Source organism: Bombina bombina, chromosome 4, assembly GCF_027579735.1.
Source record: "Bombina bombina isolate aBomBom1 chromosome 4, aBomBom1.pri, whole genome shotgun sequence".
NCBI classification, from domain to species: Eukaryota; Metazoa; Chordata; class Amphibia; order Anura; family Bombinatoridae; genus Bombina; species Bombina bombina.
Window position 1 is genome coordinate 833,313,045 of NC_069502.1, and position 15,912 is coordinate 833,328,956.

General features: G+C 42.3%; 1 protein-coding gene and 1 pseudogene across 1 annotated transcript in view; one reads left to right on the forward strand and one right to left on the reverse strand.

The window, feature by feature from the left end:
* Window positions 1-564: 564 nt before the first annotated feature.
* LOC128657946 (oocyte zinc finger protein XlCOF7.1-like) overlaps window positions 565-15,912 on the forward strand; it is a 198,719-nt gene continuing 183,371 nt past the window's right edge. Inside the window, exons 1-3 of the mRNA XM_053712371.1 lie at window positions 565-870; window positions 7,085-7,115; window positions 7,855-7,918. Coding sequence (XP_053568346.1) covers window positions 7,096-7,115; window positions 7,855-7,918 — 84 coding nt within the window. The 5' untranslated portion in view covers window positions 565-870; window positions 7,085-7,095. The remainder of the gene's footprint in view (window positions 871-7,084; window positions 7,116-7,854; window positions 7,919-15,912) is intronic.
* Window positions 8,283-9,052, reverse strand: LOC128657180 (proteasome subunit alpha type-3-like; annotated as a pseudogene).

A 15,912-nucleotide genomic window follows, 5' to 3' on the forward strand; every position in this document is an offset into this window, starting at 1 on the left:
TTATGCCTGAAGTTTGGCATTATTTAGAATCTGAGATTTAGATGAATGATTTATTTGGTAATGTTGTGTATGGGTTGTCATGACAATTTAATGGTGCCTTTTTCACTAGGGGGTAGTGTTATGGTCTATTTAAACTGTGTGATTCACTTGTTTTTTGACTGAGGAAGGGTAGAGTATCCACAAAACATTACGCACATATAATCTACTACTTTAAAAGGACCGGTAATCGCCGCGTCCCTTGACCATGCCCCTGACCACACCCCACCGGCACCGCATCAGGTGGTCCCAGTTTCACCTTTAAAAATTATGGTAAGCCTAGTTATACACAATCAACATTGCACACATATGACACGCATCAGTCTATATCTGATTTACTGACTTGGTTATTAGGCAGCTGAGAGTCAGCACATCCCAGGAAACAAACAGGGGAAAGTGCTATAAATCCCAGGATACAATTGCCAGCTTTCGTACCAGAGTGATCTTCAGCAGGAAACCACGAACCTACTCCCAGCATGCAGTGCAGCAGAAGCTGTATGCATAGCGTCACGTCCGGTAGAAGAGGAGGGGTCCCAAGGTTGATACTTTTGTTCAATAATCCTAGTACCTTATCTACAGGTATAGAATATTATATAGATATACCAATTGCCTGATATACAAATACCTCACCAGTACATTATTTACAGATAAATATTATAAAGAGGATACCTCTGCCTCACACACACAGCCTCCTTCCAGAAGTTCCAGTACTTTATCCTCGAGTAGCAGCTAGATCCCTTGCAGCAAAAGGACCAGTGAACTCACAGAAGCCATGTGACTGCAGTGACCTCACCTCTTCTGTCCTTTAACCGGACTGGATCTAGCTACTACCAGGTAATATATGTGATTTAAGGAAGCGTGACAACTAACATTAACCGCCTATAGGTGGGGGGCTGTGGGGTTAAGAGGGTGAGCTGTGGATGCGGAGAGAGAGGGGTTAAGTGGAGGAGGAGGGGTTTATGTGCGAGACAGAGGGGAGCTGAGTAAGTATCTGTACAGGATGAGGCTTGGGATGTGAGACAGCGGTGCTGTGGGTCTGTACAGGGGCTGGGGTGTAAGACAGAGAGGGGCGGATGTTTGACCCAGAGGGGACTAATATTCTATACAGGGTCTTAGGTGTGGGGCAGAGGAGAACTGTGAACCAGTATATAATTGGGGGGATGTGAGAGAGAGGGGGGCTGATAGGGGCTGGGGTGTGTGAGACAGAGGGGGCTGAGAGTCTCTATACAGGGGCTGGGATGTGAGGAGGGCTGAGCATGGGCTGGCATGTGATACAGAGGGGAGGGCTGAAAGTCTGTATAGGGGCTGGGGGGTGAGACAGGAGTGTGTGTGTGTGAGGCAGAGGGGAGTGTGTGTGAGACGGGGGGGGGGGTGAGACAGGGTGGGGTGGGTGAGACAGAGGGGGGAGTGAGAGACTATATAGGGGCTTAGGTGTGAGGCAGAGGGGGGGCTGAGAACCAATACAGGGACTGGTGTGTGCGTGTGAGATGGGGGGGGGGGGTAAGAGACTGTACAGGTGCTTAGGTGTGAGGCAGAGGGGGACTGAGAACCAATACAGTGACTGGTGTGTATGTGAGAGAGGTATCTGAGTCTCTACAGAGCTGAGGTGTGAGAGGGGCTGAGAGTCTGTACAGGGGCAGGGGTGTGTGAGACAGAGGGGACTGAGAGTCTATAAAGGGGCTGGGATGTGAGGAGGGCTGAGCATCTGTACAGTGGCTGGAGTGTGAGACAGAGGGGGGCTAAGATACTTTACAGGTGCTTAGGTGTGAGGCAGAGGGGGGCTGAGAACCAATACCGAGACTACATGGGCTGGGGTGTGATTGGGGCTGATGGTCCTTACAGGAGCTGAGGTGTGAGATGGAGTGAGGCTGAGTGTATTTATAGGGGCTTGGGTGTGAGACAGAGGAGTAGCTGAGAATCTATACAGGGGCTGAGTTGTGAGGGTGGCTTAGGGTCTCCACAGGAGCTGGGATGTGAGATGGAGGGAGGCTAAGAGTCTGTACAGGGACTTGGGTGTGAGACAGAGGGGGGCTGAAAATCTATAAAGGGGCTGAGCTGTGAGGGGTGCTGAGTGTCTGTACAGGGCTGGGGTGTAAGAGGGCTGATGGTCTGTACAGGTACTGGAGTGTGATACAGAGGGGAGGGCTGATATTCTGTACAGGGGCTGGGGTGTGAGACAAAAGAGGCTGAGAGTCTATAGAGGAGCTGGAGTATGAGACAGAGGGGGCTGAGAGTCTGCACAGGGACTGGGTATGAAACAGAGGGGGGTTAGAACTTGTACAGGGTATGAGGTGTGAAACAGAGGGGGCTGAGAACCAGTACAAGACTGGGCTGTGAGAGAGAGAGTGGGACTGAGAGTCTTGTACAGGGTATGAGGTGTAAGACAGAGGGGGCTGAGAGTCTGCACATGTATTAGACTGTGATACAGAGGGGACTGAGATTGTGTACAGGGGCTTTGGTGTGAGGCAGAGGAGGACTTAGAACCAGTACAGGACTGGGGTGTGTGAGAGAGAGGGTCTGAAAATCTGTACAGGGGCTGGGGTGTTAGACAGAGGGGGGCTAAGAGTCTATACAGTGGTTGGGGTGTGAGGGGGGCTGTGGGTATTTACAGGGGCTGGGGTGTGAGACAGAGGAGAGCTGAGATCTTGTACAGGGGTTAGGTGTGAGGCAGAGGGGGGCTGTGAACCAATACAGGAGTGCAGTGTGGGAGAGATACAGAGAGAGGGGTTGAGAGTTTGTACAGGGGCTGAGGTGTGATACAGAGGGGGGCTGAAAGCATGTACAATGCATGGGGTGTGAGACAGAGGGGTTTAGAGTCTGTATAGGGGCTGCGGTGTGAGACAGAGGGGGCTGAGAGTCTACACAGAGACTGGGGTGTGAGACAGATGGGTTGAGAGTCTGTATAGGGACTGGGGTGTGAGACAGAGGGGGCTGAGAGTCTACACAGGGACTGGGGTGTGAGACAGAGGGGGCTGAGAGTCTACACAGGGACTGGGGTGTGAGACAGAGGGGGCTGAGAGTCTTCACAGGGACTGGGGTGTGAGACAGAGGGGGCTGAGAGTCTACACAGGGACTGGGGTGTGAGACAGAGGGGGCTGAGAGTCTGTATAGGGGCTGGATTATGAGACAGAGGGGGGCTGAGAACCTGTACATGTATTGGGGTGTGAGAGAGAGCCAGAGGCTAAGAACCTGTTCAGGGGCTGAGGTGTGAGACAGAGGGGGCTGAAACCCTGTACAAGGGATGGAGTGTGAGACAGATGGGGGTTGAGAGACTTCAAATGGGGCTGGGGAGTGAATCAGAGGGGAGGGGATGATACAGGGACTGTACAGGTCAGTACAGGAGCTAGGCGGTGAGGCAGTGGGGTCAAATAACTTGTACAGGGGCTGAGGTGTGAGACAGAGGGGGCGGAGAGCCTGTACATGGGATGGAGTGTGAGACAGAGGGGGGTGAGAGACTTAAAGGGACTGGGGAGTGAATTAGAGGGAAGGGGGTGTATACAGGGACTGTACAGGCCAGTACAGGAGCTAGGCGGTGAGACAGTGGGGTCTGAGAACTTGTACAGGGGCTTAGGTGTGAGGCAGAGGGGGGCTAAGAACCAGTACAGGACTGGGGTGTGAGAGAGAGGTCTGAATCTGTAAAAGGACTGATGTGTGAGACAGGAGGAGGACTGCTATTCTGTACAGGAGCTAGGGTGTGAGGAGGCTTAGATTCTGTACAGGGACTGGGGTGTGAGACAGAGAGGGGCCTGAGAGTCTGTATAGGGACTACAGTGTGAGGGGGCTGATACAATGAGCAAGCTGTATTTGAGGGAGTGAAGCACAGTCTCGGTGTTAGGGTGATGGGTACAAGTCTGACATGTTTATAATAATTGTATATTTATTACTTGTATATGTGATGGGAAGCCATTTAACTTAATATGAAGAGGAAACCACATCCCAGAGTAGAGCTGCGCATCTTCACTTGTCTCACGATTCGATTCGATTACGATTATCATCGTAACGATTCGATACGATTCGATTCTACGATGCATCGCGATGCATCACGATTACTGCCTATGATTTTCATGATCTGTTTCTATTCCATATTTAATTATATATAATATATATATATATATATATATATATATATATATATATATATATACACACACACTATATATATATATATATATATATATATATATATATATACACATACACACATTTATTTATATATATATAGAGAGAGAGAGAGATCTATACATACACACACTATATATATATATATATATATATATATATATTATATATATATATATATAGTGTGTGTGTGTATATATAATAATCTTTTAAACAACTGTGTAAGATGGAAGAGCACTTATAAACATAATGCTACAATATGCACAGATATGTATGTGTAGATTTATTTTACAAAGGAAAACCAGCAGCAGTGTACTCACTCAAACATTCTCACGGAGTACATGCAGACATCTGAAACCTGACCAGAGAGCATTACCAATAGACCTCCTCTCACATGTTCCGGTCAGGAATTTTTATGACACCTATCCTAAAGAGCCGACAGCAGCCTCATGTAAACAGTGAATCTTTTCTTGTATTATAGATTCACTGTTTACTGTTGCGGTCTCTGCTGCATGTTTCCTCTCTGTCAGACCCCTAGCCAAAGGAGCATTTGAGGGTTGCTGTAAAACTTTTGACTTGCTGTATCTAATAGCAACCCTCAAATGCTCCTTTGGGCTAGGGGTCTGACAGAGAGGAAACATGCAGCAGAGACCGCAACAGTAAACAGTGAATCTATAATACAAGAAAAGATTCACTGTTTACATGAGGCTGCTGTCGGCTCTTTAGGATAGGTGTCATAAAAATTCCTGACCGGAACATGTGAGAGGAGGTCTATTGGTAATGCTCTCTGGGTCAGGTATCTGCGCAGTGTGCACAGGAAGTCTGATGTGGTGTAGCTGGGGGCTGTAACCAGATTAATCTGACACAAATGCTGTCGGCTCGTCTGCTATGTGAGAGAGGCGGGGTCACGTGACGTTGCGCGATGATGTCACCCTGAATCGATTCTGATCTGCACTGCATCGATGCAGCATCGTTAACAGGCTGCATCCAAGTGTAATGCAAAAATATTAATAAAATGAAGCACAAGCACAGCTGTTCAGAGGGTAGTAGGTATATTATGGGCCAGTCTTACAGCACATGTAGCAGGGCAATTACTTACTTGGTGCCCAGTTTTTGTTGTGTCCTCAGTTTAGGATTCTCACATAATTTGTAATTTTATCCTATGATCAAGGTACTATGTGGGTTATATGATTTGGGGCAGATTCCGGTCAGGGCATAAACAGCAGATGAAGAACTAAGGTGCAGCAGGACAGAGCTAACAGTTTGGGATAATCCCATAAATTACAGGATGCCTGGTAACCAGGGAGCTGTGGCACTTAGTGTTTTACATCTGCTTCCTGATTTATCAGATAACCATGCATATTCCTGTGTACAGTCACCTTATTTTGCTTCTAATGAGCTTAAAGGGACACTAAAGTCAAAATTAAACATTCATGATTCAGATAGAGCATTCGTTTTTAAACACCTTTCCAATTTACTTTGATAAACAAAATGTTTTGTATTCATATCGTTTTGAGTCACCAGCTGCTCCTGAGCATGTGCAAGAAGTAACTAAAATATGTATATGCATTTGTGATTGGCTGATGGCTGTCACATGATACATGGGGAGTGGAAATAGACATAGCTTTGAAATTTGTCAGAAAAAAATCTACTCATTTGAAATTCAGACTAAGTGCTATTGCATTGTCTTGTTATCATGCAACTCTACTGTATTTACTGTCCCTTTAATATTAAATAAATGTGACGCCCCATAATGTCAAACATTCTATATAAAGACTGTCACATTTTATCACTTTATGTTATCTGCTGCATATGCATCTGGTCACACGCAGAGCCGTCATCAGGGGGTGAATAGGGTGACTCCTGTCAGGGGCCCAGTGTGCCAGGCGGGCCACATGAGGCAAGCACAACTATTATTTAAAAATACATTTTGGCAGCCACCAGAGGGCGCTACAGCAGAGCCCTATTGAGCATGGGAAATGTCATTACAAGGAGTAAAGCATTAGCATTTGAGAGGATTTCTGAGTGTGCACTAAACCACTATGCACAGTGTAAGACAGACTTGGCATTTCAGTTTGTACAGTGTGTGCCTGAGTCAGACGGCAGATCACTTTCATTTGCAGAGTAGGTAGGACTTACTTAGTAAATGTTTTTTTTATTTATTTGTGCAATTTCAGATTGTAACTTCAGTGTGGTAGTTGTGTGGTGGGGCCAGGGGTCCATAAAAGCACTTTTTTTTTTTTTGCAATATGCAGCAGTGTATTTATTATTATTTGACAATGCTGTAGAAACTCTATATTTAAAACCATGCAGAAATGTTTCTTCCTCAATACACAAATGGTAGGTGCCCTTTTGGCAGATATATTTTATATATATATATATAATTACATTCCAGTGTACTGCCTCTTTATGCAAGGACTTTCCAGATGTCAGGAGACATTTTATCTAAGATTTTTACATCTGCATAAAATGTTATTCTCCCAGGCTAAGATTGCTCAGTGTTTGAAATGAGACAGGTTAACTTAACACTATTCAGTTTACACTACAGTTGACCTAATTTTGAAATACATACACACAAGCCTAAATACTGCATTTAACCAGATTTAATGGTATGAGACCTAGTGCCACAGCTTATAGTTCCACCAAGACCATATAGAGTACAGCATTTTCAAAATCCATAAGTACAGCTGACAGATGGAAACATTTGTACACCAGATTTGAAGTGGTGCTCTTGGTTGGGACAAATGGGGGGACACCAGACATATGTCAACCTTTCAAAAGTACTTTTCTTCATCTACCCATTCTGACAGATCAATAATGTACAATTTTGAATTCACAGAAGTATTTTTGTTTGCACAAATACAAATATGATTCTTTAAAAAGTGATCTCTTAATTTATTTTATCATGCATGTCACACTGTTTTTTTAGGGGATGGCAATATGCAGAAATTTTACCTCCTGTGAGTGTTTCTGTGGGTGTCTGTGTTTATGTCTTTATGCTTTTGTCGGTGTCTCTATGAGTGTGCATGTTTTTTTTTTTCTGTGGATCTCTCTGTGAGGGTTTGTGTGTCTATCTTTGTGCATTTTCTGTGGATGTCTCTGTGAGGGTGTGCGTGTATGTATGTCTTTGTGTGTTTTCTGTGGGTGTCTCTATTTGTGTGTGTGTGTGTGTGTGTGTATGTCTTTGTGTGTTTTCTGTGGGTATCCGTGAGTGTATATGTCTTTGTGTGTTTTCTGAGGCTGTCTAGGTGGGTGTTTCCTTGGGTGTATGAGCAAGTTTGTGTTTGAGTTTGTGTCTATGTGTGTGTCCATTGTCTGTTCCTTTTTAGGACATTTTGACCTTACTGCTGATTATTCACAGACTTTGAGACTAATGAGACCTTTCTGGAAGTCACCAATCCACCACTTAACCTTTAAATTATTGTTTAGGCAGTTCAGGGCCCTTCCTTTCAGCCAATGCATGCTGTTGTCATCATATAGTTGGCATCTTCCTTGTCAAAAAGATAATCAGAATTCCATATTTTGTCTTGTAAATCTCCTTTTTTGACAAAACTGTAGTCTACCTCATTACTTGTCAGGTCAATGTAAACAAGGGCTGAGTGTCTGTGTCTGAGATTGTTTGTGTGTTTCTTTGCGTGTCTGCTAGAGTGTCTATATGTGAATCCATATGTGTGTCTGTGTTTCTGTGTTTGTGTACAGGAAGCAGATAGCAGAACAGTTCCTGAGTCAGGCCCTGGGCATCATCTGCCTGCTGACCGGAGAGGTAAGAGCTTCTGGGTAATGTCATGTGACACTGGTCCTATTTACTGTGCTGCTTCTGATACACCAGACCTATCTTACTTACCCTAACTTCAGCTCACCCGATCATCTCACTTAACCGCACCAAGAACATTTCACTAACCCTAACTTCATCTCACCGAGACTGACCATCTCCTAACCCTAACTTTATCTCACCCAGACCATCTCACTAACAGATTTATTTTTTTTGCACATTAGCTTTTTTTTTACTTGTGAGATAAAAGATGAGCAAATAACAAAACCTTTCCAGAAACAGTCTGACACTCTCTGTCCAGTGCTGTAAATGTATATACAAAAAGAAGTTCTTGTACAGCTGAAGCTATGAAATGTTACATGTTGTCATCATCCGAATCATCTTCTTCTTCTTCTAAAGACTCCTTTGCATATTTTTCTGCTTCTTCCCGGACATCTTTGGGAGCAACTTCATGTTTTCCGTTAGTTATTTTTCCAACCCAGCTCAGCTTCAGCTCAAAAGATTTGTCCTTTACTTCATCATATACGATGTAGATTATTTTCGCCACCTGTTTGACCACTTCCCGGCAGGTCATGTCTTTCATCTGAAGCTTCTCTATTTCTGTCTTGGCTGCCTGTTTGGTTTTACAAATAGAGCAGCCCCAGTATCCATAGGAAATACCAGATGGATCAATCATATACAGCGGACAACCATCATCTTTATTGGAATATCCCATCATGAAACTTGTGCCAAATGGTCTGACAGCGCTGTACAGTGTATAAGCATGCACGTGCATAGCTACTCTGTCCGCAAGGTGCTTTATTGGGATATCATAACCGTAGTTTGACCTGAAGTTGGAAGCTTCTTCTCTAGCTATATCTGCTAGGGATCGGGAATCTGCAAGGAGTCCAGCACTACCATTCCAACATGTTGATCAACATTAAAGATCCTTTTGTTTGAACCTTCTTCATAGAGCTTAGACAGAACAAGTTTCTCTACACCAAACCCAACACCATCCTTACACCAGATAGCAATGGCCGTGCTGCTGTTCTCAACTGCTTTAGCTGCATATTCAACCTGAAACACTCTGCCATCTGGAGAGAACGTGGATGTTGATAGATCATACCCGGTACCAATGGAACTCATCTCTCCACTAACAATGCGCACCGGCTAGTGAGACTGCACTTTGTGCCATCTCACTAACCCTAACTTCATCTCCCTAACCATAACTTTCACTCACCCCGATCATCTGACTAACCCTAACTTCAGCTCACCCATACCTTCTTACTAACCCTAACTTCAGCTTACCCAGACCATCTCACTAACCCTAACTTCAGCTCACCCATACCTTCTTACTAACCCTAACTTCAGTTTACCCAGACCATCTCACTAATCCTAACTTCATTTCTTTCATGTAATTAGCAAGAGTCCATGAGCTAGTGACGTATGGGATATACATTCCTACCAGGAGGGGCAAAGTTTCCCAAACCTCAAAATGCCTATAAATACACCCCTCACCACACCCACAATTCAGTTTTACAAACTTTGCCTCCTATGGAGGTGGTGAAGTAAGTTTGTGCTAGATTCTACGTTGATATGCGCTCCGCAGCAAGTTGGAGCCCGGTTTTCCTCTCAGCGTGCAGTGAATGTCAGAGGGATGTGAGGAGAGTATTGCCTATTTGAATGCAGTGATCTCCTTCTACTGGGTCTATTTCATAGGTTCTCTGTTATCGGTCGTAGAGATTCATCTCTTACCTCCCTTTTCAGATCGACGATATACTCTTATTTATATACCATTACCTCTGCTGATTTTCGTTTCAGTACTGGTTTGGCTTTCTACAAACATGTAGATGAGTGTCCTGGGGTAAGTAAATCTTATTTTCTGTGACACTCTAAGCTATGGTTGGGCACTTTATTTATAAAGTTCTAAATATATGTATTCAAACATTTATTTGCCTTGACTCAGAATGTTCAACATTCCTTATTTTCAGACAGTCAGTTTCATATTTGGGATAATGCATTTGAATCAATAATTTTTTCTTACCTTAAAAATTTGACTTTTTTTCCCTGTGGGCTGTTAGGCTCGCGGGGGCTGAAAATGCTTCATTTTATTGCGTCATTCTTGGCGCGGATTTTGCGTCATTTTTTGACATCCTTTTGCGCCAAAAATGTTGGCGTTCCGGATGTGGCGTCATTTTTGGCGCCAAAAAGCATTTAGGCGCCAAACAATGTGGGCGTATTATTTGGCGCCAAAAAATATGGGCGTCGCTTTTGTCTCCACATTATTTCAGTCTCATTTTTTCTTTGCTTCTGGTTACTAGAAGCTTGTTTATTGGCATTTTTTCCCATTCCTGAGACTGTCATTTAAGGAATTTGATCAATTTTGCTTTATATGTTGTTTTTTCTCTTACATATTGCAAGATGTCTCACGTTGCATCTGAGTCAGAAGATACTTCAGGAAAATCGCTGTCTAGTGCTGGAACTACCAAAGCTAAGTGTATCTGCTGTAAACTTTTGGTAGCTATTCCTCCGGCTGTTGTTTGTATTAATTGTCATGACAAACTTGTTAAAGCAGATAATATTTCCTTTAGTAATGTACCATTGCCTGTTGCAGTTCCCTCAACATCTAAGGTGCAGAATGTTCCTGATAACATAAGAGATTTTGTTTCTGAATCCATCAAGAAGGCTATGTCTGTTATTTCTCCTTCTAGTAAACATAAAAATATTTTAAAACTTCTCTCTACAGATGAATTTTTATATGAACATCATCATTCTGATGACTCTTCTGGTTCAGAGGATTCTGTCTCAGAGATTGATGCTGATAAATCTTCATATTTATTTAAAATGGAATTTATTCGTTCTTTACTTAAATAAGTACTAATTGCTTTAGAAATAGAGGATTCTGGTCCTCTTGATACTAATTCTAAACGTTTAGATAAGGTATTTAAATCTCCTGTGGTTATTCCAGAAGTTTTTCCTGTTCCTAATGCTATTTCTGAAGTAATTTCCAGAGAATGGGATAAATTGGGTAATTCATTTACTCCTTCTAAACGTTTTAAGCAATTATATCCTGTGCCGTCTGACAGATTAGAATTTTGGGACAAAATCCCTAAAGTCGATGGGGCTATTTCTACCCTTGCTAAACGTACTACTATTCCTACGTCAGATGGTACTTCGTTTAAAGATCCTTTAGATAGGAAAATTGAATCCTTTTTAAGAAAAGCTTATCTGTGTTCAGGTAATCTTCTTAGACCTGCTATATCTTTGGCTGATGTTGCTGCAGCTTCAACTTTTTGGTTGGAGACTTTAGCACAACAAGTAACAGATCATGATTCTCATAATATTATTATTCTTCTTCAGCATGCTAATAATTTTATCTGTGATGCCATTTTTGATATTATCAGAGTTGATGTCAGGTTTATGTCTCTAGCTATTTTAGCTAGAAGAGCTTTATGGCTTAAAACTTGGAATGCTGATATGGCTTCTAAATCAACTCTACTTTCCATTTCTTTCCAGGGTAACAAATTATTTGGTTCTCAGTTGGATTCCATTATCTCAACTGTTACTGGTGGGAAAGGAACTTTTTTACCACAGGATAAAAAATCTAAGGGTAAAAACAGGGCTAATAATCGTTTTCGTTCCTTTCGCTTCAACAAAGAACAAAAGCCTGATCCTTCATCCTCAGGAGCAGTTTCAGTTTGGAAACCATCTCCAGTCTGGAATAAATCCAAGCCTTCTAGAAAGGCAAAGCCTGCTTCTAAGTCCACATGAAGGTGCGGCCCTCATTCCAGCTCAGCTGGTAGGGGGCAGGTTACGTTTTTTCAAAGAAATTTGGATCAATTCTGTTCACAATCTTTGGATTCAGAACATTGTTTCAGAAGGGTACAGAATTGGTTTCAAGATGAGACCTCCTGCAAAGAGATTTTTTCTTTCCCGTGTCCCAGTAAATCCAGTGAAAGCTCAAGCATTTCTGAATTGTGTTTCAGATCTAGAGTTGGCTGGAGTAATTATGCCAGTTCCAGTTCTGGAACAGGGGATGGGGTTTTATTCAAATCTCTTCATTGTACCAAAGAAGGAGAATTCCTTCAGACCAGTTCTGGATCTAAAAATATTGAATCGTTATGTAAGGATACCAACGTTCAAAATGGTAACTGTAAGGACTATCTTGCCTTTTGTTCAGCAAGGGCATTTTATGTCCACAATAGATTTACAGGATGCATATCTGCATATTCCGATTCATCCAGATCATTATCAGTTCCTGAGATTCTCTTTTCTGGACAAGCATTACCAGTTTGTGGCTCTGCCGTTTGGCCTAGCTACAGCTCCAAGAATTTTTTCAAAGGTTCTCGGTGCCCTTCTGTCTGTAATCAGAGAACAGGGTATTGTGGTATTTCCTTATTTGGACGATATCTTGGTACTTGCTCAGTCTTTACATTTAGCAGAATCTCATACGAATCGACTTGTGTTGTTTTTTCAAGATCATGGTTGGAGGATCAATTCACCAAAAAGCTCATTGATTCCTCAGACAAGGGTAACCTTTCTGGGTTTCCAGATAGATTCAGTGTCCATGACTCTGTCTTTAACAGACAAGAGACGTCTAAAATTGATTTCAGCTTGTCGAAACCTTCAGTCACAATCATTCCCTTCGGTAGCCTTATGCATGGAAATTCTAGGTCTTATGACTGCTGCATCGGACGCGATCCCCTTTCCTCGTTTTCACATGCGACCTCTTCAGCTCTGTATGCTGAATCAATGGTGCAAGGATTACACAAAGATATCTCAATTAATATCTTTAAAACCGATTGTACGACACTCTATAACGTGGTGGACAGATCACCATCGTTTAATTCAGGGGGCTTCTTTTGTGCTTCCGACCTGGTCTGTAATTTCAACAGATGCAAGTCTCACAGGTTGGGGAGCTGTGTGGGGATCTCTGACGGCACAAGGAGTTTGGGAATCTCAGGAGGTGAGATTACCGATCAATATTTTGGAACTCCGTGCAATTTTCAGAGCTCTTCAGTCTTGGCCTCTTCTGAAGAGAGAATCGTTCATTTGTTTTCAGACAGACAATGTCACTACTGTGGCATACATCAATCATCAAGGAGGGACTCACAGTCCTCTGGCTATGAAAGAAGTATCTCGAATTCTGGTTGGGCGGAATCCAGCTCCTGTCTAATCTCTGCGGTTCATATCCCAGGTATAGACAATTGGGAAGCGGATTATCTCAGTCGCCAAACGTTGCATCCGGGCGAATGGTCTCTTCACCCAGAGGTATTTCTTCAGATTGTTCAAATGTGGGAGCTTCCAGAAATAGATCTGATGGCGTCTCATCTAAACAAGAAACTTCCCAGGTATCTGTCCAGATCCCGGGATCCTCAGGCGGAAGCAGTGGATGCATTATCACTTCCTTGGAAGTATCATCCTGCTTATATCTTTCCGCCTCTAGTTCTTCTTCCAAGAGTAATCTCCAAGATTCTGAAAGAATGCTCGTTTGTTCTGCTGGTAGCTCCGGCATGGCCTCACAGGTTTTGGTATGCGGATCTTGTCCGGATGGCCTCTTGCCATCCGTGGACTCTTCCGCTACGACCAGACCTTCTGTCGCAAGGTCCTTTTTTCCATCAGGATCTCAAATCCTTAAATTTAAAGGTATGGAGATTGAACGCTTGATTCTTGGTCAAAGAGGTTTCTCTGACTCTGTGATTACTACTATGTTACAGGCTCGTAAATCTGTATCCAGAGAGATATATTATAGAGTCTGGAAGACTTATATTGCTTGGTGTCTTTCTCATCATTTTTCTTGGCATTCTTTTAGAATTCCGAGAATTTTACAGTTTCTTCAGTATGGTTTAGATAAAGGTTTATCCGCAAGTTCTTTGAAAGGACAAATCTCTGCTCTTTCTGTTCTTTTTCACAGAAAGATTGCTAATCTTCCTGATATTCATTGTTTTGTACAAGCTTTGGTTCGTATAAAACCTGTCATTAAGTCAATTTCTCCTCCTTGGAGTTTGAATTTGGTTCTGGGGGCTCTTCAAGCTCCTCCGTTTGAACCTATGCATTCATTGGACATTAAATTACTTTCTTGGAAAGTTTTGTTCCTTTTGGCAATCTCTTCTGCCAGAAGAGTTTCTGAATTATCTGCTCTTTCTTGTGAGTCTCCTTTTCTGATTTTTCATCAGGATAAGGCAGTGTTGCGAACTTCTTTTGAATTTTTACCTAAAGTTGTGAATTCTAACAACATTAGTAGGGAAATTGTGGTTCCTTCATTATGTCCTAATCCTAAGAATTCTAAGGAGAAATCATTGCATTCTTTGGATGTTGTTAGAGCTTTGAAATATTATGTTGAAGCTACTAAGTCTTTCCGAAAGACTTCTAGTTTATTTGTTATCTTTTCTGGTTCTAGAAAAGGCCAGAAAGCTTCTGCCATTTCTTTGGCATCTTGGTTGAAATCTTTAATTCATCTTGCCTATGTTGAGTCGGGTAAATCTCCGCCTCAAAGGATTACAGCTCATTCTACTAGGTCAGTTTCTACTTCCTGGGCGTTTAGGAATGAAGCTTCGATTGATCAGATTTGCAAAGCAGCAACTTGGTCCTCTTTGCATACTTTTACTAAATTCTACCATTTTGATGTATTTTCTTCTTCTGAAGCAGTTTTTGGTAGAAAAGTACTTCAGGCAGCGGTTTCAGTTTGAATCTTCTGCTTATGTTTTTCATTAAACTTTATTTTGGGTGTGGATTATTTTCAGCAGGAATTGGCTGTCTTTATTTTATCCCTCCCTCTCTAGTGACTCTTGCGTGGAAAGATCCACATCTTGGGTAATCATTATCCCATACGTCACTAGCTCATGGACTCTTGCTAATTACATGAAAGAAAACATAATTTATGTAAGAACTTACCTGATAAATTCATTTCTTTCATATTAGCAAGAGTCCATGAGGCCCGCCCTTTTTTTGGGGTGGTTATGATTTTTGTATAAAGCACAATTATTCCAATTCCTTATTTTATATGCTTTCGCACTTTTTTATCACCCCACTTCTTGGCTATTCGTTAAACTGAATTGTGGGTGTGGTGAGGGGTGTATTTATAGGCATTTTGAGGTTTGGGAAACTTTGCCCCTCCTGGTAGGAATGTATATCCCATACGTCACTAGCTCATGGACTCTTGCTAATATGAAAGAAATGAATTTATCAGGTAAGTTCTTACATAAATTATGTTTTTACCCAGACCATCTCACTAATCCTAACTTCATCTCACCCAGACCATTTTACTAACCCTAACTTCATCTCACCCAGACCATCTCACTAAGCCTAACTTCATCCCACCCAGACCATCTAACTAAGCCTAACTTCATCCCACCCAGACCATCACACTAACCCTAACTTCATCTCACCCAGACCATCTCACTAATCCTAACTTCATCTCACCCAGACCATCTCACTAATCCTAACTTCATCTCACTAATCCTAACTTCATCTCACCCAGACCATCTCACTAACCCTAACTTCTGTTTAACCAGACCATCTCACTAACACTAAATTAAAGGGACATTCTACTTTGAAAATTGCTATTGTTTAAAAAGATTCACCAGTTTTGCATAACTATCACTATTATACAAATATACTTTTTTGCTTTATTATTACCTGTATCTAAGCCTCTGCAGACTGCCCCTTATCTCAGTGCTTTTTACAAACTTGCATTTTCAACCACTAGTGCTGGTTCAGACATAACTCCACAGGAGTGAGCACAATGTTTATCTATATGGCATGCATGGACTAGCACTGTCTTGCTGTGAAAAGCTAATAAAAACCACTGAGATAAGCAGTGACCTGCAGTCACTTAGAAACAGGCAGAGATTTGAAGGTTTAGTGGTTATAAAGTGTCATATACATTGTTAGTTATGCAAAGATCAGGAATGGGTAGTAAAGGCGTAATCTATCTTTTTAAATAATAAAAAAAAAAAAATCAAGTACATTGTCCATTTAAGCTCACTCACCTGCACAACCCTCCA